This window comes from Erpetoichthys calabaricus, chromosome 8 (genome assembly GCF_900747795.2).
Source record: "Erpetoichthys calabaricus chromosome 8, fErpCal1.3, whole genome shotgun sequence".
In the NCBI taxonomy this organism is placed as follows: Eukaryota; Metazoa; Chordata; class Cladistia; order Polypteriformes; family Polypteridae; genus Erpetoichthys; species Erpetoichthys calabaricus.
In genome coordinates this window covers 1,911,875-1,933,970 of record NC_041401.2, presented here as the reverse complement: position 1 = coordinate 1,933,970, position 22,096 = coordinate 1,911,875, and the positions used below count along the sequence as shown (strand labels likewise).

General features: G+C 43.4%; 2 protein-coding genes across 2 annotated transcripts in view; one reads left to right on the top strand and one right to left on the bottom strand.

Annotated features, from left to right (window-relative positions):
* Positions 1–9,614, bottom strand: part of LOC114655282 (ribosome biogenesis protein wdr12) — a 29,870-nt gene extending 20,256 nt beyond the window's left edge. The window contains exon 1 of the mRNA XM_028806157.2: positions 9,505–9,614. Within this exon, the coding sequence (XP_028661990.1) occupies positions 9,505–9,545 (41 nt within the window). The 5' untranslated portion in view covers positions 9,546–9,614. The remainder of the gene's footprint in view (positions 1–9,504) is intronic.
* A 62-nt stretch (positions 9,615–9,676) lies between these two features.
* LOC114655281 (tigger transposable element-derived protein 1-like) lies at positions 9,677–20,720 on the top strand. The gene is made up of 2 exons (XM_028806156.2): positions 9,677–11,934; positions 19,883–20,720. Exon 1 carries the CDS (start codon positions 9,999–10,001, stop codon positions 11,874–11,876), a length of 1,878 nt encoding a protein of 625 aa, XP_028661989.1. The 5' UTR covers positions 9,677–9,998; the 3' UTR covers positions 11,877–11,934; positions 19,883–20,720.
* The last annotated feature ends 1,376 nt before the right edge of the window (positions 20,721–22,096 follow it).

The following is a 22,096-nucleotide window of genomic DNA, read 5'->3' as shown; positions in this document are numbered from 1 at the left end:
CTGCCGTAACCTAGGACGAATTAGTGGTAGCAATTGTCTCAGGTTAGTGCTCAAGACAAATTGTTACAAGCGAATGATAAACATACAGAGAAAGAGGAGGAAAACTAGGAATGCTCAAGTTAAGTGGATTCACTGTACGTTATCGTTACGGCATTGCGCTGTTACTGGTCTAAAATATTTCAACAGAGTGTTTTAAACAGAAGAAAAAAATACAGTTAGAAAATCTTTTCCCAACATCTTTTGAATCAAATAAAAGTCAATCTGGAACAAAACACACTTCAAAATGTCGGCGAGTGGCCTCTCTGTCTGACAGACGTGCCGCAAGCTCAATGAACCCAAAGTCCGCAAATCCAATTTGGTGGTCACATAGGACTTTCTACTGCTCTCCGAGTGTGTGTGATGGGTGCTTTCAATGAAATCGATCAGTCGGCCTGACTAACCTGCTTGCCATGCTTCTTTTCCTGTCAGCTACTCCGTGGGTTTGCCTTGCTTTTTCTTTTCCGGTCAGCAACTGTGCACTTTTCTTTTTTTTTTGGTCAGTCAGTCATTGTCCAACCTGCTATATCCTAACACAGGGTCACGAGGGTCTGCTGGAGCCAATTCCAGTCAGCACAGGGCGCAAGGCAGGAACAAATCCCCGGGCAGGGTGCCAGCCCACCGCAGGGCACACACACACACAACCAAGCACACACTAGGGACAATTTAGGACCGCCAATGCACCTAACCTGCATGTCTTTGGACTGTGAGAGGTAAATTCCTAAATCTTTTTAAATTTTATTCTCACTTCATCATTCCGCGTTATTGAGTGTACATTGATTGACAAAAATTGCAAATATATCCATTTAAAATGAAATCTGGAACACAATGAGAGTGCAGAAATGGAAGAGAGTTGGAATAATTTCTCAATCCACTGTATGTGGAAGGTGTGCCAATGTAATTCCTGAAACTGCCATGTGGTGTCACCCCGTGCTACAAAGTGCCACTGAAACACTAGAACTGTTGAATATGGCGTATGGAGAGGATGCTATGAAAAAGTCAAGCGTCTTTGACAGGCACAAGAGGTTCAAGCAGGAATGAGAAAACGTGAACGATGACACCAGTAGTGGACCATCCACCATGACAAAGCCTCAAGCCGTGATGTCTTCTTGTTCTTTTTTATTTCACCTTTTACCATTCTTGTATTAGCAATTTATTTTTCGCACACCCCTTGGGGTCAGAGCACATAGTTAGCCATTGTACGGCACTCCTGGAGCAATTGCATGTTTAAGGTCCTCGCTCAATGTCCCAACAGAGCAGGATCTCTATTGGCAGTAACGAGGATTTGAACTGGCAAACTTCCGGATACCAGCGTAGATCCTAAGCCTCAGAGCTACCATTCCGCCTTTGCTCAGCGTTTGCAGCTTCCTGCTTAATTGGATCATCCACCCGATTCACCTGACTTAGCCCCTTGCGATTTCTGGCTCTTCCCAAAAAAAAATAAACCGACATGAAAGGACAAAAATTTTCAGGCATTGCTGACAGAGTAGCGTGACAATGGGACTCAAGGGTATTGCAGAAGGAGAGTTTCAGCAATGGCAACGTCGTCTGACTTTGAATGTGACAACAGCTGCTACTGCACAGACACACACACACACACACACACACACACACACACACATTTCTTCCACTGATTCATTCTGGGAATTAGTTTGTCAAACCTTGTACATAATACACATACATACTGCTAATAGATATGCACGCACACACACAGTATTATACACTTGTTCTATGGACCAGAGCAGGTTGATATCTCTCAGACTTCCAAATTGTTCTTTTCAAAGTTTTAAGACATATTGTGTGATGGACACAGCTGCAAATAGGATCACGTGGGTCTGCTTGTTGGTTGGCTGGCCTTGCATGTCCGCAGCTCAAAACATTAAAGGGGGAATCTGACATACAAGGTGGTTGGGTGGTCATGATATAATAATAATAAATATAATAATTCTTTACATTTATCTAGCGCTTTTCTCACAAAGTCTCAAGGGTATTGCAGAAGGAGAGTAACCCAACAAATAATGTTACACCCAACAGATTGGCTTCTGTGCTGGGCTCAGCTACATTGTAAAATTGTCAGCAAAAGCTATTCTCATGGTAAACTGTAAACATTTTAATATGAATGGCATATCACGATCTCCTTTGGTGTCTAATGTTATTCGCGGAATGTATACATCACCTTACATGTCGTCTGTTAAAATTTGCATCGCTTCTCCATCATCATAAATATACAGTAATCCCTCCTCCATCGCGGGGGTTGCGTTCCAGAGCCACCCGCGAAATAAGAAAATCCGCGAAGTAGAAACCATGTTTATATGGTTATTTTTATATTGTCATGCTTGGGTCACAGATTTGCGCAGAAACACAGGAGGTTGTAGAGAGACAGGAACGTTATTCAAACACTGCAAACAAACATTTGTCTCTTTTTCAAAAGTTTAAACTGTGCTCCATGACAAGACAGAGATGACAGTTCTGTCTCACAATTAAAAGAATGCAAACATATCTTCCTCTTCAAAGGAGTGCGCATCAGGAGCACAGAATGTCACATAGATAGAGAAAACAATCTCTAGCAAACAAATCAATAGGGCTGTTTGGCTTTTAAGTATGCGAAGCACCGCGGCACAAAGCTGTTGAAGGCGGCAGCTCACACCCCCTCCGTCAGGAGCAGACAAAGAGAGAGAGAGAGAGAGAGAGACAGAGAGAGAGAGAGAGAGAGTTTGTTTTTCAAGCAAAAATCAATACGTGCCCTTCGAGCTGACATGCAGCTGCACAAAAGATAGCAACGTGAAGATAATCTTTCAGCATTTTTAGACGAGCGTCCGTATCGTCTAGGTGTGCGAACAGCCCCCCTGCTCAATCCCCCTACATCAGGATCAGAGAAAGTCAGCGCAAGAGAAAGAGAAAAGTAAGCTGGGTAGCTTCTCAGCCATCTGCCAATAGCGTCCCTTGTATGAAATCAACTGGGCAAACCAACTGAGGAAGCATGTACCAGAAATTAAAAGACCCATTGTCCGCAGAAACCCACGAAGCTGCGAAAAATCCGCGATATATATTTAAATATGCTTACATATAAAATCCGCGATGGAGTGAAGCCGCGAAAGGCGAAGCGCGATATAGCGAGGGATTACTGTACACCTGACCGAATTGTGTATTCTTTGAAATTAAACTTGTTGTTGCTTTAACCGTTGTGGGATGACCTTGCTTTGTCCAACTATTTTTCCAATTACTCCTAGCTCTGATGATTAATCACCTTTTGTTTGCGCTAATGAGATATTTACTATCTTTTTTTTTTTTTTTGATACTGTAGCGACTGACGTAATAAAGTGTCACAAAAGTTTTACTTGAACAATCGCCAACTTCGTAACCCCAAACACAACTGTCTAGCACCCTCTCCGACCCCGGGTCTCGCCTCCCCCTTACCGCATCAATCAGTTCCCCCCGCTATCAGTCCTCCGTGCTGTACTCCACCCCCCTCAATCGGACCTGTCAGTCACTTAAAATAAAAAAGGCTTCAACCTGCTGGAGAGCGGCCTGTTCTGCTTGTCGCATGTCGCGGTTTTAAGAGCCAGGAGCACATTGTGGGTTTCTGCCAAAAGCAATCCAACAACTGCTTAGTTAGAGGTCTGTGGACTTGTTTTAAATGATGGCTCACTGCCTTATCTCGCGTGATGTTGTAAAAACAATAATTGTCCTTTATTTCCGGCCCGGGCGTGGTTAAATCGCTTTCTTGCAGGATGAATAACGCTGCTCCTGTTTATGAAGTTCTAATCTTTTAATTCTGAGCCCTATTGGACGTGCTTTGTTTTCAATTCCACTTGTTCTGGGCTGATTATCACTTTCCTTATTTTCTAAATTTGCACCTAGATTATTGCTTTTCTTTTTAGCATTTTTTTCTCTCCACCGCATTTGGGTCTCTTTACTCCACGCTTTTCTTTCATCTTCGTTTAGTCGTCGACATTTCATTTCTACCCTATTCATTTAATTTCTACCGTATTGACCTTACACACTTTATATGCACTGAGAGCCATGGAGCTGTGTGTGCTGCGTGACTGACTGCTTTTACACTACTGATTTTTGTTTCTGCCCGTGGTCTTATCTTGTAAGTAGGGCGTGTCTTGCACCGTGGCGTCTTTGGTCTCGCGGGTCTTTAAAATTGTCTTCCGAGAGGATCACATATCATAGCTTTGCATTTGCTTTCCATTCCAGGATTTTCTTTTATAATAGAGAGAGAGAGACAGAAAGAGAGATATACATATATAAAGTTTATGAGTAGAACTGTGTGTCTGTCTGTCTGTCCGGCCCGACGTGCGAGGCTACAGCATGATGCACAAATATATCGACTCTGTCACCAAAGTAAAACCGCTGACAAAAGAGAAACTTGCTTAGCCGCTAATGCACAACCGATGCGATTGATTGAGCGAAGTGCCAGAATCCATGGTTTCTGGGAGCCCAGCATTTTTTCTGCACAGGCTTACACAGCTGGTACATACAGTGGGTACGGAAAGTATTCAGACCCCCTTCAATTTTTCACTCTTTGTTATATTGCAGCCATTTGCTAAAATCATTTAAATTAATTTTTTCCCTCATTAATGTACACACAGCACCCCATATTGACAGACAAAAAAAAGAATTTTTGAAATTGTTGCAGATTTATTAAAAAAGAAAAACTGAAATATCACATGGTCCTAAGTATTCAGACCCTTTGCTCAGTATTTAGTAGAAGCACCCTTTTGAACTAATACAGCCACGAGTCTTCTTGGGAAAGATGCAACAAGTTTTTCACACCTGGATTTGGGGATCCTCTGCCATTCCTCCTTGCAGATCCTCTCCAGTTCTGTCAGGTTGGATGGTAAACGTTGGTGGACAGCCATTTTTAGGTCTCTCCAGAGATGCTCAATTGGGTTTAAGTCAGGGCTCTGGCTGGGCCATTCAAGAACAGTCACAGAGTTGTTGTGAAGCCACTCCTTCGTTATTTTAGCTGTGTGCTTAGGGTCATTGTCTTGTTGGAAGGTAAACCTTCGGCCCAGTCTGAGGTTCTTAGCACTCTGGAGAAGGTTTTTGTCCAGGATATCCCTGTACTTGGCCGCATTCATCTTTCCCTCGATTGCAACCAGTCATCCTGTCCCTGCAGCTGAAAAACACCCCCACAGCATGATGCTACCACCGCCATGCTTCACTGTGGGGACCGTATTGGACAAGTGATGAGCAGTGCCTGGTTGTCTCCACACATACTGCTTAGAATTAAGGCCAAAAAGTTCTATCTTGGTCTCATCAGACCAGAGAATCTTATTTCTCACCATCTCCGAGTCCTTCAGGTGTCTTTTAGCAAACTCCATGTGGGCTGTCATGTGTCTTGCACTGAGGAGAGGCTTCCGACAGGCCACTCTGCCATAAAGCCCTGACTGGTGGAGTGCTGCAGTGATGGTTGACTTTCTACAACTTTCTCCCATATCCAGACTGCATCTCTGGAGCTCAGCCAAAGTGATCTTTGGGTTCTTCTTTACCTCTCTCACCAAGGCTCTTCTCCCCCGGTAGCTCAGCTTGGCCGGACGGCCAGCTCTAGGAAGGGTTCTGGTCGTCCCAAACGTCTTCCATTTAAGGATTATGGAGGCCACTGTGCTCTTGGGAACCTTAAGTGGAGCAGAAATTTTTTTGTAACCTTGGCCAGATCTGTGCCTTGCCACAATTCTGTCTCTGAGCTCTTCAGGCAGTTCCTTTGACCTCATGGTTCTCATTTGCTCTGACATGCATTGTGAGCTGTAAGGTCTTCTATAGACAGGTGTGTGGCTTTCCTAATCAATACAATCAGTATAATCAAACACAGCTGGACTCAAATGAAGGTGATCTCAAGGATGATCAGAAGAAATGGAAAGCACCTGAGTTATATATGAGTGTCACAGCAAAGGGTCTGAATACTTAGGACCATGTGATATTTCAGTTTTTCTTTTTTAATAAATCTGCAACAATTTCAAAAATTCTTTTTTTTTTTGTCTGTCAATATGGGGTGCTGTGTGTACATTAATGAGGAAAAAAAATAATTTAAATGATTTTAGCAAATGGCTGCAATATGACAAAGAGTGAAAAATTGAAGGGGGTCTGAATACTTTCCGTACCCACTGTATATAAAATCAAACGTCTGTCTGCTTTTCACAAGAGAACTACTTAATGGATTTAGATCGGGTTTTTTTTCTAGAATTTGCTTGAACATTCCGGTTGATTTTACGACTACACTCATCACGCTAAGTATCATAGTTCACTTGCGGTACAGATTTATTTGCGCGGGATCTGAGAGATACGCTGTAGGCCTCACGCGCCACCCTCCATTCGAGTCAGTCTACCTCTTGCCACGTGTTGGAGCATACCTCGCTTCCACTTAGCTAGCGATACCCGTTTGTTCAGCAGACATTACCATCTACAGATTTTTAAAAAGTAACGCTTGACATTTTTGAGGGAGAGATGAGAGCTACGTGTGTTTTAGAGGATAGCTGCTCATTGGCTGAGATATCACAGTCATGTACCCCAAGCAGGGGATGTTCTCCCTTTAGAGCTGAACACGATCAAATACAGTGCCAGCGTTTGACTTTGGAGCGTACCTACCTTCTGCTTGGCCAGAATCACATTTTTTAAATTTTTTTTATTGATTTTTAAAGCTTGTCCTCTTTCATTACAACGTGGGCAGTAGGGGACAGCTAGCTAGTCTTCCATATACTAGTATGTGCCATTAGCATTTAACTGGCCGCTAATAATGAAAGTGTCTGGAAAGAAAACCTGCAGCCACTGCAGCCCTCCAGTCACCGTCCTGATGTTCAGAACTTGTTGGATATATTAATGGTTACCTTCCTCATCCAAAAGGGGTTTATGTTGAAACAACATTTTCTTCAGCTAGGCAATGCACAGAAGCAATTAAAAGGGCTAATAAAATGTTAAATTCCAACAGTTTTTATGAACCTAAGTCAATTGAAGTCATGCTCAAATTATCTAATGCACTACTAAGACCCCATCTGGAGTATCGTGTGCAGTTCTGGCCACCACAGTACAAGAAAGACATAGCAGCACCTGAGGCTGTGCAGAGGAGCGCAACCAGGCACACCCCAGGACTTTAAGGACATTTCCTATTCTGAAAGACATAGAGCGTTAAACCTGTTCAGTTTTGAGAAGAGGACTGCATGGAGACCTCATCCAGGTATAGTGGTGTCTCGTACTTCAAACAAGTCTAAGTTCAAATGCCAAATTCGAGAGAAATGCAATCCAGAGTTCAAACAATGCTTCTAAGTTGGAACTGTGGATGCAGCAACTTATGGCGCTTATGCAGCAAGCATAAATAGATAGATACTTTATTAATCCCAATGGGAAATTCACATTCTTCAGCAGCAGCATACTGATACAATAAATAATATTAAAGAATGATAATAATACAGGTGAAAAACAGACAATAACTATGTATAATGTTAAATGTTAACGTTTACCCCCCCGGGTGGAATTAAAGAGTCGCATAGTTTGGGGGAGGAACGATCTCCTCAGTCTGTCAGTGGAGCAGGACGGTGACAGCAGTCTGTCGCTGAAGCTGCTCCACTGTCTGGAGATTATACTATTAAGTGGATGCAGTGGATTCTCCATAATTGATAGGAGCCTGCTGAGCGCCCTTCGCTCTGCCACAGATGTTAAACTGTCCAGCTCCATGCCTATAATAGAGCCTGCCTTCCTCGCCAGTTTGTCCAGGCGTGAGGCGTCCCTCTTCTTTATGCTGCCTCCCCAGCACACCACTGCGTAGAAGAGGGCGCTCTCCACAACTGTCTGATAGAACATCTGCAGCATCTTATTGCAGATGTTGAAGGACGCCAGCCTTCTAAGGAAGTATAGTCGGCTCTGTCCTTTCTTGCACAGCGCATCAGTATTGGCAGACCAGTCTAATTTATCATCCAGCTGCACTCCCAGATATTTATAGGTCTGCATCATCTGCACACAGTCACCTCTGATGATCACTGGGTCTATGAGGGGTCTGGGCCTCCTAAAATCCACCACCAGCTCCTTGGTTTTGCTGGTGTTCAGGTGTAGGTGGTTTGAGTCGCACCATTTAACAAAGTCATTGATTAGGTCCCTATACTCCTCCTCCAGCCCATTCCTGATGCAGCCCACGATAGCAGTGTCATCAGCGAACTTTTGCACGTGGCAGGACTCTGAGTTGTATTGGAAGTCCGATGTATATAGGCTGAACAGGACTGGAGAAAGTAAAGTCCCCTGTGGCGCTCCTGTGTTGCTGACCACAATGTCAGACGTGCAGTTCCCAAGACGCACATACTGAGGTCTGTCTTTAAGATAGTCCACGATCCATGCCACTAGGTATGAATCTTAGTGTTAGTCCACCAGCTGCTGTTGACATACAGGCATAATCCTCAAAGGCATTGATAAAGTTGATCCAGCAATATTCTTTCAGCTTAATGGTGAATCAGGTACTCGAGAACATCAGTGGAAATTAAGAGAAAGTGCATTCAAAACTGAAGCACTTCTTTACACAAAGAGTTATGATATTTTGGAACAAAACTACCAAGACATGGAGCTGAAGCAGAAACAACGACCACCTTTAAGAAAAATCTGAATGAGATACGGGGACAGGTTAGCTATTAGCTAAACAGACGGACTTGACGGACTGAATAATAATAAATAATAATAATAATAATTCATTACATTTATATAGCGCTTTTCTCAGTACTCAAAGCGCTATCCACACAGGGAGGAACCGGGAAGCGAACCCTTTGGTCTCCACTCGTTTGTCAAATTTCTTAGGTTCTTTAATAGTGGTATGAATAACCTTCCACAAGCTAGCATGTGCCATTAACATTTAACTGGCTGCTAATAATGAAACTGTTTGGAAGGAAAGCCCGCAGTCACTGCAGCCCTCCAGATCACCGTCCTGTTGTACAGAACTTGCTGGATATGGTCATAGTTACTTTTATCGTCCAAAAAATCATTCACGTTGGCCACCGCTAACTTTGGGAAAACGAGAACATCCTGCGGATCGCTCCACTCCGATCTGCTCCAGTTCAGAACTTCCTCACACGGCTGATGCCCTCCACTTTAATGTCCATTGAGCCAACATACACAGACACCAATTCGGAAAGTAGATTAGCTGGACCTGCAATGCGACCCCACCGGTAAAAGCAGCTCAATTCCCGAATGGGCCCCGTCACAAGTCGCGCACCCTGCTGTAACGTACGCTATCTGACGATGTCTGTGCACCCGGTCACTAAGACAGACCCGCACCCCGGTCGAGGTCGCTCATCCAGTCACAAACCCAAACCCCAACTCCAACTCCAACTCCAACTCCAACCCCAACCCCGCTGACTGTACCCCCTCGGTCGCATTAGGCGACGCGTCAAGCGCCCCAGCGGTTTACGTTTTCGTTCGCAGCGCCCTCCACGCAAACACTCGGACTCGGTTTCCGCCGCGCCGCTTCCCTCCAGCCGCTCTCACCTCTTGTTTTTGGTAAAGAAACGCGCCTGTACCTGCGCCATTCTCTCACTGCTACTGACTCCGAGGATGCCTCCTGTGCTCCATGTGGTGCTGCGCGTGATACGTCCGAACGCACGTGATCAACGTTATGCGTGCGCGTGCCCGAGCCTCCGCCAACGAGGGCGCGAAGAGAGAGCGGCTCTGCTATACGTCACCATTTATTTTTCCCCGGAAATACGTTGCTTTAATGTCTCGCAGAAGAACACATTGACAAGACGAATCTTAACGAGTCTCTCGAATAAAGAGTTTGAAAATGGGAGGGTGCATTGTTAATGGTAAAAGAGAAAAGATGTGATGAGATTCCAAAATACAAGAAGACAACTGGAACGGACTGCACATCCCAGACGTTCAAAGTGCGAGGCTTCACCTCAGCTGTTTCATCCTTCAGGTTACAAGCGCGTGCTCTTCTCATTTGTCTTTAGCTTTTTTAATCAATTTATTACTGAGTCTACAACATGCCTGCTAAACGTCCTGTCACTGCCACTGCTGCTGGTCCTCCTTCTGGCACAGCCAAGAGGGTGAGGAAGAGCGTTACACTGGCAACCAAAATGGACATCGTCAACGCCGTGGAAAGCGGAGAAAGGCCCGTCAATGTCTCTCGTCGTCTGGGCCTCCCTGCATCAACGGTACGCACGATCATCGGCAAAAAGGACATTTTCAAGAAAATGGCTGCAATTCTCGCCAAGAATGAAGAGATGAAAATTACGAGGAAGAGACCAGACATAATGGAGAGGATGGAGAGAAGACTTTCTGCTTGGCTGCAGGACCTCTACCTGGACAATACCCCCGTTAGCCTGTGCCTCATCCAGGTGAAGGCGCGCTCCATCTATGACGACTTGAAAAGGCAGATGCCCCCAGAAGAGGCGGCCAAGCTTCCGGAGTTCAAGGCTGCCCGCGGCTGGTTCCACCGCTTCCAGCAGCGTCACACCTACAAGAACGTTCAAGTCTCGAGAATCTCAGATGGTGCTGACACTGAGGCTGCTGACATGGAGGCTGCCGGTCACTTCCCCGAGGACTTGGCTACCTTAATAAACGAAGGTGGCTACAGCCCAAAGCAAGTTTTCAACATGGATGAGTTTGGACTATTCTGGAAGAAAATGCCCACAAGAACGTACATCTCGGTGAAGGAAGAAGGGGCACCAGGGTTCAAGACAGAAAAGGAACGTGTGACGATTTTGATTGGTGCCAATGCCACCGGAGATAGAAAGTTGAAGCCTTTGTTGGTACATCGCTCAGAAAATCCTCGAGCAATGAATAATATTGTGAAATCCCGTCTGCCTGCTGTTTGGAAGTCTAATCGTAAAGCAAGCATAACCAGGCACACCTTCAGGGAATATTTTGTTGATCACGTAATTCCCGAATTACGTGAATACTGCTTGCAAGAAAACATGGCCTTTAAAATCCTCTTGGTTCTGAACAACTCTCCTGCTCACGATGTGGACTTTGAAGCGCTGTGTCCAGAAATCCAGGTTGTGTTTTTTCCTCCAGGAATGACCTCGGTTTTGCAGCCAATGGACCAGGGTGTTATTGCTGGTTTCAAGGCAAATTATCACAAAGAAATTTTGAAAGGGTTGATAGATGCAACGGTTGACAGGGAAAAAACAATTGAAGAGTACTGGGGGGATTTTTCAGTTCTTGACGCCGTTTACAGCATCGGTCGAGCTTGGCAAGCAGTCACCCAGCATCTCCTGAATGGAGCCTGGAGAGCTGCGTATCCCAAGGCCGTGTTCAAATTTGAAGTATTGGATGAATCGGAATCACGAAGGGAACTTGCGATGCTGGCGAAGGAGGCCGGGTTTAACCACATCGACGAGGAAGGCATAAGAGAGCTTATCGAATCTCACAGTGCTCCTCTTTCAAATGAAGAATTAGAGGAGATGGACAGGCTGTCGTTTCAAGAGGAGAATGTCGATGACGATGAAGAGGCAAAGAAAGAAACAAAGTTTTCTATCCCTGTGCTCAGAAAGTTGTTTGAATATATAAATGCAGCAGAAGAACTGGTGATGCAGCATGATCCCTTATGTGACCGAGCAATGACGTTCGGGAGTACAATACGAGAGGCGGCAAACTGCTACAGAGTTCTCCTAGACACGAAGCTGAAGAGGAGCAAGCACGTCATGATGAACGTCTGTCTGAAAAATGAGAAAGAAGACGAACTATCCATGGAAATGCCTAATCCCGGACCCTCCAGTCTACAGGAGAGTTTAATAAAAGTCTTACAAGTGAAGACCGAGGAAGACGTGGCTGCAGAAGGTGGACTTGAAAGCTTCTCCAGAGGTGATGACGAGAATCCTGCTATTCCTGCTCATCTCTCCTTCATCCCTTCCATTTGAAGTACTTTCTTCCTCAAAGCCTTCAGCCATGACACACAAGACCCCTTGTGTTGTTAAGGTAAGAAAAGCTGTTTCATTCCATAGACTCTAGCTGCAGACCTCTGGAGCTCCACTCCACTGAGCAGGTTGTCATTTTACGTTATACGTCAGTGGTTACGCTATGCCTGGCACCCTATGCTAACTGAGAGAGGCTCCAGCAGACCTCCATGACCCTGTTCAGGACTAAGCGGGTTAGAAAATGGCTGACTGACATACACATAGCAATCCTATTCAGGTAAAGTCTTGCGTGGTCCCAGTCACTCTGCAATATTCTGTATAGGCTCCTCTACACAGGGATTCACAATCACCAGCACTAACAAACATGCAGGTGTCATGTGGCACACATGAAAGCTCAATTGTTTTGGTCATGTGCCACTTACTAACCAAAAGAGGTCTTACTTTTACCGCGGTTGTTCAAATTATTGTGGAGCGACCTCAGTAGCCTTAATAAGCCCTGTGAATAAGAAAGCGATTTAACTCACACTTGATACCCTTTTATTATTTCAATCACATTTGATAAAACACAAAGTATAGAAAATATAAAAGCAACGTGGTATTGATTAATGTATAAAAATGACAAACAGAAGAAAGTATAGTAGAAAATAAAATAGACAGCAAAGTCTGGATATAAACAGTCTTAGAAACACTTGCTGAAAATCAGAAATGTCCGAGGTGGATGTTGTTCTTGGTGCCTTTTTGATTTAGCAATTGGTGTTCTTCACAGGTTACGTTTTTTTCTGATGGTCTCACGTCTCTTGATCTCTGACGTTGCCTCGTATGTTGCCTTTCTGTCATTTTCTTCATTCCAGTCCCTCAGACAAGCCATATTTATGTTAAAATGCACACATGGGGTTTTGTGACATGTGACACTGCACACTTTTGATTGGCTGTCTTGTTCTGATGGCAAATGTCTGATCGGAGTGTTTGATCTTTGAAGTTCCTCCGTACTCCTTCCTTTCCCAAACTACTGTAAACTATTTCTGTAATTATGTCGTCCATCTGCTCCCAAGTTATAAATTATTTAAAATAGGTTTTGTGGCGTCTAGGCTTATTTCTCATTCCCATGTCAAAAACTAAATTGGAAAAGAAACCGACTGGAACGAATGTATAAAGTACAATACAAAAGGATGTTTGCAGTGCCTGTAATGAAAGTCTTGTAAATTCAGTTCATCCTGGTTCATTTGAGCAAAATAATTACAGTTTAAAATAAACAGTCTGCTGTTTAAAAATGAAAGATTTTCCACACCAGGACACAATCCAAATCAAGCAAGTCCCAATTCAGTTTGTTAGTATAAAATCTGTGGAGGGCATGTAAAGTGGGTTTTAAAGAATTCACCCTAAATACACGGAAACTTCTGTACAGAAGCGTATCAGGGCCATGAAGAAGAAAAAAAAATACGGACTCAGTGAGGAAAAAAAAGTGTATGTCGAGAATAAAGTCAACATGCCAACTTTATTCTCGACTTTGCCCGTTTATGTCAAGATTAAAGTCGGCATGTTTTACTTTATTCTCGACATTTCTACATGGATCTCACTATTAATGTCAAGATTACAGTCGGCATGTTGACTTTATTCTCGACATGCACTTTTTTTTCGTCACTGAGTCCGTACTTTTTTTTCTTCTTCTAAACCCTTGGTTTTTCTCTCTCTAGTTTAACTTTGCCATGTCGTAAACTTCATCTCAAATCCGATTTTTAATGTACTAGATTTTCTCAAACCCCGTCATAACTAATGTAGCACATTAAATGTTTTGTATTAAGTGTTCCCCGACCCAGATGTTAATCGCTATGTGCTTCTTAAACTGAGGCACTGAGAGGAGCCGCAGGCAGCGATCGCCGCACAGAATACATTCACTTCACAATATTACTGCTCTCTGAACATTTAGAATGCTAAGATAAATACCTGGTATCATCTTCATGATGAAATGCATTAAAGCATTTATTAAACATGGGGGGGGGGGGGGGGCATGGTGGCGTGGTGGTAGTGCTGCTCCCTCACAGTAAGGGGTCCCCAAGTGTACGTTCAGTGTAGAGAACCTTTATGGCAGGTGTGATGAGGCTGCATAAAGCTGGATGTATGACTGGCTATCACACTGGTTTATTTGTGTAAATGTTGGGTTCGTGAGCTGGTGGTCGGAGACATGAACACAGAATTAAATGGATGTTCTTCTCAGTGGAATTTCTTTATTGCATGCGTGCTGTCTCTGTCAAATGTACCAAACCCCCAGTTCCTATCCTTCCTTTTTCTTTCTCCACACAACCAATCACCACACAATAAACGTCTTTGTGAAAGTAAAACTAGCTATAAACTTAGGACACGGAGTGTTTGGAACTTTTAAGGAACTTTGAAAAATCTTCGTTATACACATTTATTTATGCCATCCATGCAGGGTTGCGCCCATCCCAGCAAGCATCATGCGCAAGTCAGGAAAATTTTCTGAATGGGGCGCCAGCTCATTGCAGGGGGAATACGAGCAACACAAACACGACGGGTCAATTTAACAGAACAAAACTCCACATCCTACATGACGTTGAAAGGAAACTGAAGCACGCCGAGTAAACCCACCAGAAAAATATGCAAACTCCAGGCAGGGAACACCCGGGACCTCCTTGCTGCGACGCAGCAGTGCTACCACCATGCCACCATGCCCCCCATGTTTAATACATGCTGTAATGCATTTCATCATGAACATAATATCAAGTATTTATCTTAGCATTCTAAATGTTCAGAGAGCAGGAATATCATAAAGTGAATGTGTTCTGTGTGGTGATCGCTGCCTGCGCCTCCTCAGTGCAAGAGGAAGTCACTTTAATAAACATGTAGCGATTAACAACTGGCTCAAAGAACTATTATTACGAAGCATTTAATGTGCTACATTAGTTATGATGGGGTTAGAGAAAATCTAGTAAATAAAACATTGATTTTAAAATGAAGTTTACGATGTTGTACTTTAATGGCCAAATAAACTACGAGAATAAAGTCAACATGTCGACTTTAATCTCGAAATTAGCGTCAAGATTAAAGCGGAAATGTTGAGAATAAAGTCGGCCCATCAACTATAATCTCGACATTAGCGTCGAGAATAAAGGTGGCACGTCAAATATAATCTTGATATTAGCGTCAAGATTAGATAGATAGATAGATAGATAGATAGATAGATAGATAGTTTATTAATCCCAAGGGGAAATTCACATACTCCAGCAGCAGCATACTGATACAAAAACAATATTAAATTAAAGAGTAATAAAAATTAAATTAAAGCGGAAATGTCGAGAATACAGTCGGCACGTCAACTTTATTGTCAACGTACACTTTTTTTCTTCACTGTGTTCATTTTATTTTTTCTTCTCTGTGGCCCTAATACACTTCCATACTTCTGCAATTAAGGGCTCAGGTTTAGCTGACATAACATATAAGAGGTGACTTCTCAGGGATCGGTCCCAAAAGACAGCTCAGTGGAGGCAGCCGGTCTTTTTATAACAGGAGGACCCGAAGGGGCGGAGCTAATTTCCCTCACTGGCTGGCTTCCTTGAGCTGCGGGGAGAAAAGAAGACGACACAGTTAGCGACAGCACCCCCTCTCGCTCCAGCGGGTCAACACTGTAACGGACGGCCAGCAATTTATCCCGCCCGGGACGCCCCAGTAACAGAAGGATGGGACAAGGCAGCTTATCAAGGACACTGCCTCCCCCAGGATGATAGATGGCAGCTTCTCTGGACTGCAGCGGTGCCCCGGATGCCCCCAGGGCACTATGGGACTTGGAGTTTGGCAACACAGCCCTGCTGGGTACTGTGGGTGCCGCCGGGAGACACTGCAGGGAGACTGGGGATTCCCTACTGTTTACATACTCCGGAAGTACTTCAAAGTCACATGGATGGAAGGACAGAAGCACTTCCGGGCTGAAGTGCTCCATCTGTCCCAGAAGTGCTGAGTCACATGGACAGAAGGATAAGGTCTATTTAAAGGACTGCTGTGAACCCAGCAAGCCAGCCAGAGTTGGGAGGAGATGGACAGAGCTTGCTGGGAGGTGTGGAGGAGAAATTAGGAATTATTATTGCTTTATTGTGTTTATTGTGGCTGTGGTGCTTTGGAGGCACTATTTTGAAGAAGAAAAATATTAAAAGTCTTCTTAGTGCTTTTAAACTGCGTCTGTGTATTGGGAAAAAGGTGGGCAACAGTGTCGCTTAGCGTCCACGTAACTTACACCACCTACCTCGAATGAACCAGCAGGGAGATCCTTGGATGTGCATGCGTGACAAGAGAAATCTGTTTTTCCAACTCCAGCATTACTTGCCAAGTCCAGGGGAATTTTGAAGTAACTGGGCAATGCCACTCCAAACTCATGACAAGCTCTTGTCCTCATTTGCTCAGTTCTGTCACCGTTTTCTCCTTTTCTTTCCAGGTAAGATCACTGCTCTGCGTTTCATTTTCTCTACTGTTTTGTTCCCCCTCCATCTGTCCCATCTTGCTAGTCTTCATCCTTCTCTCTCCGCCTTCTCCCTCCGTCTGTGTGTCTGACGTCACTGACCTTCTTTCCCATTCTAGGTCTCAGACCGGCACGCTTGGCAGGCTGACGTTGCTCCTTCCCTCCTTTTCTTCAGTTCTGCTCCATTCCAACTCATAATCATAACCACACATTAGATTTAATTATAACTTACAAAGTTGAAATTCAAAATTGAAACCTAAATAAATGAAGTTATTTCCGATCACTATTTAATTACATTTGATTTAGTCCTGCCCTTGCCAACACACTCACAGATTAAAACAAAGGCAGTGCAACATCTAGATTGTAATTCTGCTTCAAAATTTTTAGATACTTTGAGTAAGTTGAATGTAATTGTGGAAAACCATTTAGATCAGCTAACATCAAATGTAAATGTGGAAAACAATTTAGATCAGCTAACATCACATTGTAATGTGACCTTGAGAGATTCTGTGGACGCAGTGGCTCCCCTTAAAACAAAAGTGATCATAGAAACTGTCACGGGTTTAATGAAAACACTCGAGCTCTTGAATTAAAGTGTTGAAAACTGAAGCGCAGATGGAGAACAACAAAGCTACATGTCTTTTAAATTGCATGGACAGAGAGTGTTAAAAGTATAAAAAAGCTCTCTTTAAAGCTCGCTCAGAATACTATTCTACAATAATAGATAGCAATAATAAAAATCCTTGGATACTGTTTAGAACAGTGACTAAATTAATAAAGATCTACAATGCAAAATACCAACAGATGTTAGTCACTACTTGTTCCCTGAGACAGTGCCAACAAAACTAGTAAAAAGTGCAATGGATGTTCTTGCAGCACCTATTCTAAACATTATCAATAGTTAATTATTGCATGACATAGTACCTGATTCACTAGTGTCAGTCATTAAATCATCACTTAAAAAGTCAGACCTAGACCCACACATACTAAATAATTATAGGCCTATTTCAAATTTACCCTTTCTCTCTAAAATACTAGAAAAAGTAGTCGCCAATCAGCTTCAGTCACATGTTACGCATTACAATTTATTTGAGAAATTTCCGTCTGGTTTCTGCACTGGTCATAGTACAGAAACGGCACTAACGCGGGTTGTAAACGACATTCTGATATCCTCTGATGAAAGAAACTCCACTGTGATTATGTTGTTAGACTTAAGTGCAGCATTTGACACCATCGAACATTCTATTTTACTGCACAGGCTAAAAAATGACGTTGGGCTTACAGGCAGTGACTGTGCTCGCTTGGTTTAGTTCTTATTTAACAAATCGATTCCAATATGTACAGAAGTGTGCTGACAGGACTCCATCATTATACACAGAAGTTCAATATGGTGTCCCGCAGGGCTAAGTACTGGGACCTTTACTGTTTTCACTTTACAGGCTTCCACTGGGATCTCTCATTAGGAAACATAATGTTAATTTTCACTCGTATGTAGATGACACCCAGTTATACCTTTCAGTTAGATCAAATGAAGTTTCTCCGATGTTGTCTTTAATCAGTTGTGTTTGTGAATTAAAGGAGTGGATGGATGAGAACTACTTGTCTTTAAAAACAGATAAAACAGAGATGTTAATTGTTGAAGGGAATGACGCTGATCGCAACAATACTCTGTCCTCATTTAACTCTGTTGGAATCTCCATTAATTTTGCAGAATCAGCCCACAACCTAGGAGTTCTCTTTGACTCTAACATGTCATTTAAAGCGCATGTTACAAAGTTGTCCAAATCAGGTTTCTTCCATCTTAAAAATGTTAGGAAATTAAGGCGCTTTCTAAATAAACAGGATTCTGAGAAATTAATTCATGCATTTATTTCTAGTACAATACAATACAATACAGTTTATTTTTGTATAACCCAAAATCACACAGGAAGTGCCGCAATGAGCTTTAACAGGCCTCTTGACAGACCCCCAGCCTTCACTCTCTAAGAAGACAAGGAAAAACTCCCAAAAAAACCTTGAAGGGAAAAATGGAAGAAACCTTGGGAAAGGCAGTTCAAAGAGAGACCCCTTTCCAGGTAGGTTGGGCGTGCAGTGGGTGTCAAAAGAAGGGGGTCAATACAATACAATGCAGTACACAGAACAGAACAAATTCTCAATATAGTAAGAAATAAAAATACAAATTTTAGAAGTACAGAGCAGAATTTAACAGTAGATGATATATCCCATAATAAGATTTGGATTTGACTAGTAGGATTGACTACTGCAATGCAGTGTTCACTGGATGTTCAAACTGTTCTTTATACAGCCTCCAGTTAATCCAAAATGCTGCTGCAAGAATTATTACAAGAACTAGAAAATACGAACACATAACTCCAGTTCTTAAATCCTTACACTGGCTCCTGGTTAAGTTTAGGGCAGATTTCAAAATCCTCCTTTTAACATATAAAGCATTAAATGGCCAAGGTCCGGCTTACTTGTCTGAACTTATCGTGACTTACAAACCTGAGCGCACATTAAGATCTCAAGATGCCGGTCTGCTTATGATTCCAAGGATTAATAAAATAACAGTGGGAGGTCGAGCTGTTAGTTACAGGACCCCCCTAAACTGTGGAGTGGTCTGCCTGCTACTATAAGAGATGCCCCTTCGTGTCACAGCTTTTAAATCCCAGCTGAAGACTCACAACTTCAGTTTAGCACACCCTGACTAGAGCTGCTGATTAACTGTGCACACTGCATCTCTGTTGTTAGTCATTAGCACTTAAACATCAGTAACATGGTCATTCTAATTTGTTACTAACCCTCCCCTATTCTGTTTCTCTTCTCGGTACTCAAATGGTGCAACGGCCCACCTGCCAACTTGTTTCACCTGCCTAAGGTAAAGTCATCTCTAATGGAGGATCGCAGGAATCATGGGGTAGAGGAGTCCTTTCATAGGATTGGCTGGCCCAGCGCTGACTCAGCTGTGGAATGGCCAATAGGGGGAGGCAGCTTGATGGCTGAGGTCTCCAGGACTCTAAACAAATCCAAATCATATTATGGGATATCATCTACTGTTAAATTCTGCTCCATACTTGTACATTTTTTATTTTTATACTGTATTGAGAATTTGTTCTGTTCTGCATATTGTATTGTATTGACCCCACTTTTTCTTTTTGACACCCACTGCACGCCCAACCTACCTGGACAAGGGGTTTCTCTTTGGACCGCCTTTCCTGAGGTTTCTTCCATTTTTTCCCTACAAGTTTTTCCTTGTCTTCTTAGAGAGTCGAGGCTGGGGGGCTGTCAAGAGGCAGGGCCTGTTAAAGCCCATTGCGTCACTTCTTGTGTGATTTTGGGCTCTACAAAAATAAGTCATATTGTATTGTATTGTATTCCAGCCACCCTCAACCTTGCCAGTTTATCCAGCTCTGAACATCGGCCCTTGTGTTCTCTCCTTCCTTCACCTTACTTTGAATCTCCCTTTCTTATCTGACACTTGTGAACATCCTCGGGGTAATCGACTTCTAATCAGTATTGTATGTGTCTGCTTGAATCTTTGCAGTTCTTCTTCTCCGAGTACTGCAGCTGCCCTTGTCTGAAGTATGACACCCCCTATGATGGGCAGAACCTCCTCTTGAAAAGGTTTGAAGGACTATCCAAAGGTGGCCGGACTCCGTTAACTCCTGGATGTCATTTTCCCTGCATGGTACTCGCTGGTCTTCGGTGGAGAATCTGGTGCCGCGCAGCCCCTCTCCTGTGGCGTCCCTCAAGATCTTGTACTTGGTGGTCTCCTACTTTACGTCTACCTGCTACCACCACTTTGTCACCATGAGCTCCTGTTTCACTCTTATGGGAACAACTGACAAGCTCTACTTGAATAGTTCTCGTTGATGGAGAATTGGACTGCCTGCCTCAATCGCCCCCATTATGGAGGACATATCTGTGCCAAAATTAACTGTGTTAACGATGTGAAAATGCAGTACCTGTGCAAGTGGGACATTCGATTGTGGCGCAGTTTTATCAAATCATAATTAGAAACATATCAACCAAACGATTGATTGCTTTTCACTATGGCTTACAATTTTCACGTCAGTTTAAAATGAAATACAAAATGCATACTTCATTTAACTCTTTCAGGGCGGGTGTCCACTTACGTCGACACATAGGGTCAAGGTGGATGTCAACATTAATTGTCATCCTGGGCTGGTAGGTGATAAGCAGCTGGAAACGTCGATTGTTGAGTTATCGTTTGGCTCTATTTGCTAGCAGTATGCTGGTTGTGTTACGTGTTACACTGGTACCGCCCTTTTGGGTGTCTGTTGCTGCCTACTGGGACTGCTGTCACCGCCGTCTGCTTGGCTGTGCAAAGATGGCTGATCGAAGACAGCCACCATCAGCTGAACAAAGACAGCTGATTGAAGATGGCCACTGCCAGATGCCACAGCGTTCACAGTATGCGGCGCCAGTGTAACACGTACTGCAAACAGTGTAATATGGCAGTGCACGCCATTGGCTGCTTCTGCTGTTACCATACAAGTCCCAGGAGGTTCTGCTCAAGCTTTATAACACACTGGTGAGGCCTCATCTGGAGTACTGTGTGCAGTTTGGGTCTCCATAAAGACATAGCAGCACTAGAGAAGGTCCAGAGAAGAGCGACTCGGCTGATTCAGCGCTACAGGGGGTGAGTTAGGAGGAAAGATTAAAAGAGCTGAGCCTTTACAGTTTAAGCAAAAGAAGATTAAGAGGAGACCTGACTGAAGTGTTTAAAATTATGAAGGGAATTAGTGCAGTGGATCAAGACTGTGATTTTAAAATGAGTTCATCAGGAACACGGGGACACAGCTGGAAACTTGTGAAGGGGAAATTTCGCACAAATATTAAGAAGTTTTTCTTTACACAAAGAACGACAGACACTTGGAATAAGCGCCCAAGTAGTGTGGTGGCCAGTAAGTCTTTAGGGACTTTCAAAACTCGACTTGATGTTTTTTTGGAAGAAATAAGTGGATAGGATTGGCGAGCTTTGTTGGGCTGAATGGCCTGTTCTCATCTAGAGTGTTCTGATGTTCTCACTAAAACAACAGGAAGCCTGTTTTATGTCTTCTGTTAAAAAGTGGCCTTTTACGTTAAGTTGTTGTCCTTTTATTCATGTTAAATTAAGCAGTGCGGTTACATTTTCAACGTGTGGCTTGTTAGCGATTTTGACCAAATACTGAATATAGTGAAACGTTTGTGGGCGTCACTGAGCTGGGTTTCTTCCCAGCTTTTTATTCATGCCCTCTGCGATAAACAGATATTTTAGATTTTTTTTTCCCTTCCTGTCAACACACAATTGAATGAAATCGTCATGTAGACCTTCCACCCATTCGATGAGACGGCGGATGTCTTACTTTATCAGCTCCCTGTTTTCTTCTTTCCAAGTACCACACACTCGTGATGGGAACGCGTCTCACCCCAGCTGTCAACACCCCTTGCCACACCTCTTGACGCGGATTGGTCATTTGATTACACTCGGGTTTTGGCTCATTGACGTGGGGTCTGAAAACGGAATGCAATACAACACAGTCTGTTCCAGGTCTGCTTTAAGACAGACGGAGGGTTTTTAAGTAATCAGCAGAAGTCGGGACACCTGTGCAAATTGTCTCTACTTGAATTGCTGCAGAACATCTGTAGATTGTGACCTATTAGTTGTTCCCTGAAAAAAGCCCATTTCTAATATTCTGAAATTTCCTTTTTTTTCAGTTTTTGCCAACAGTTTATAGAGGGGGAGTGGTGGCTC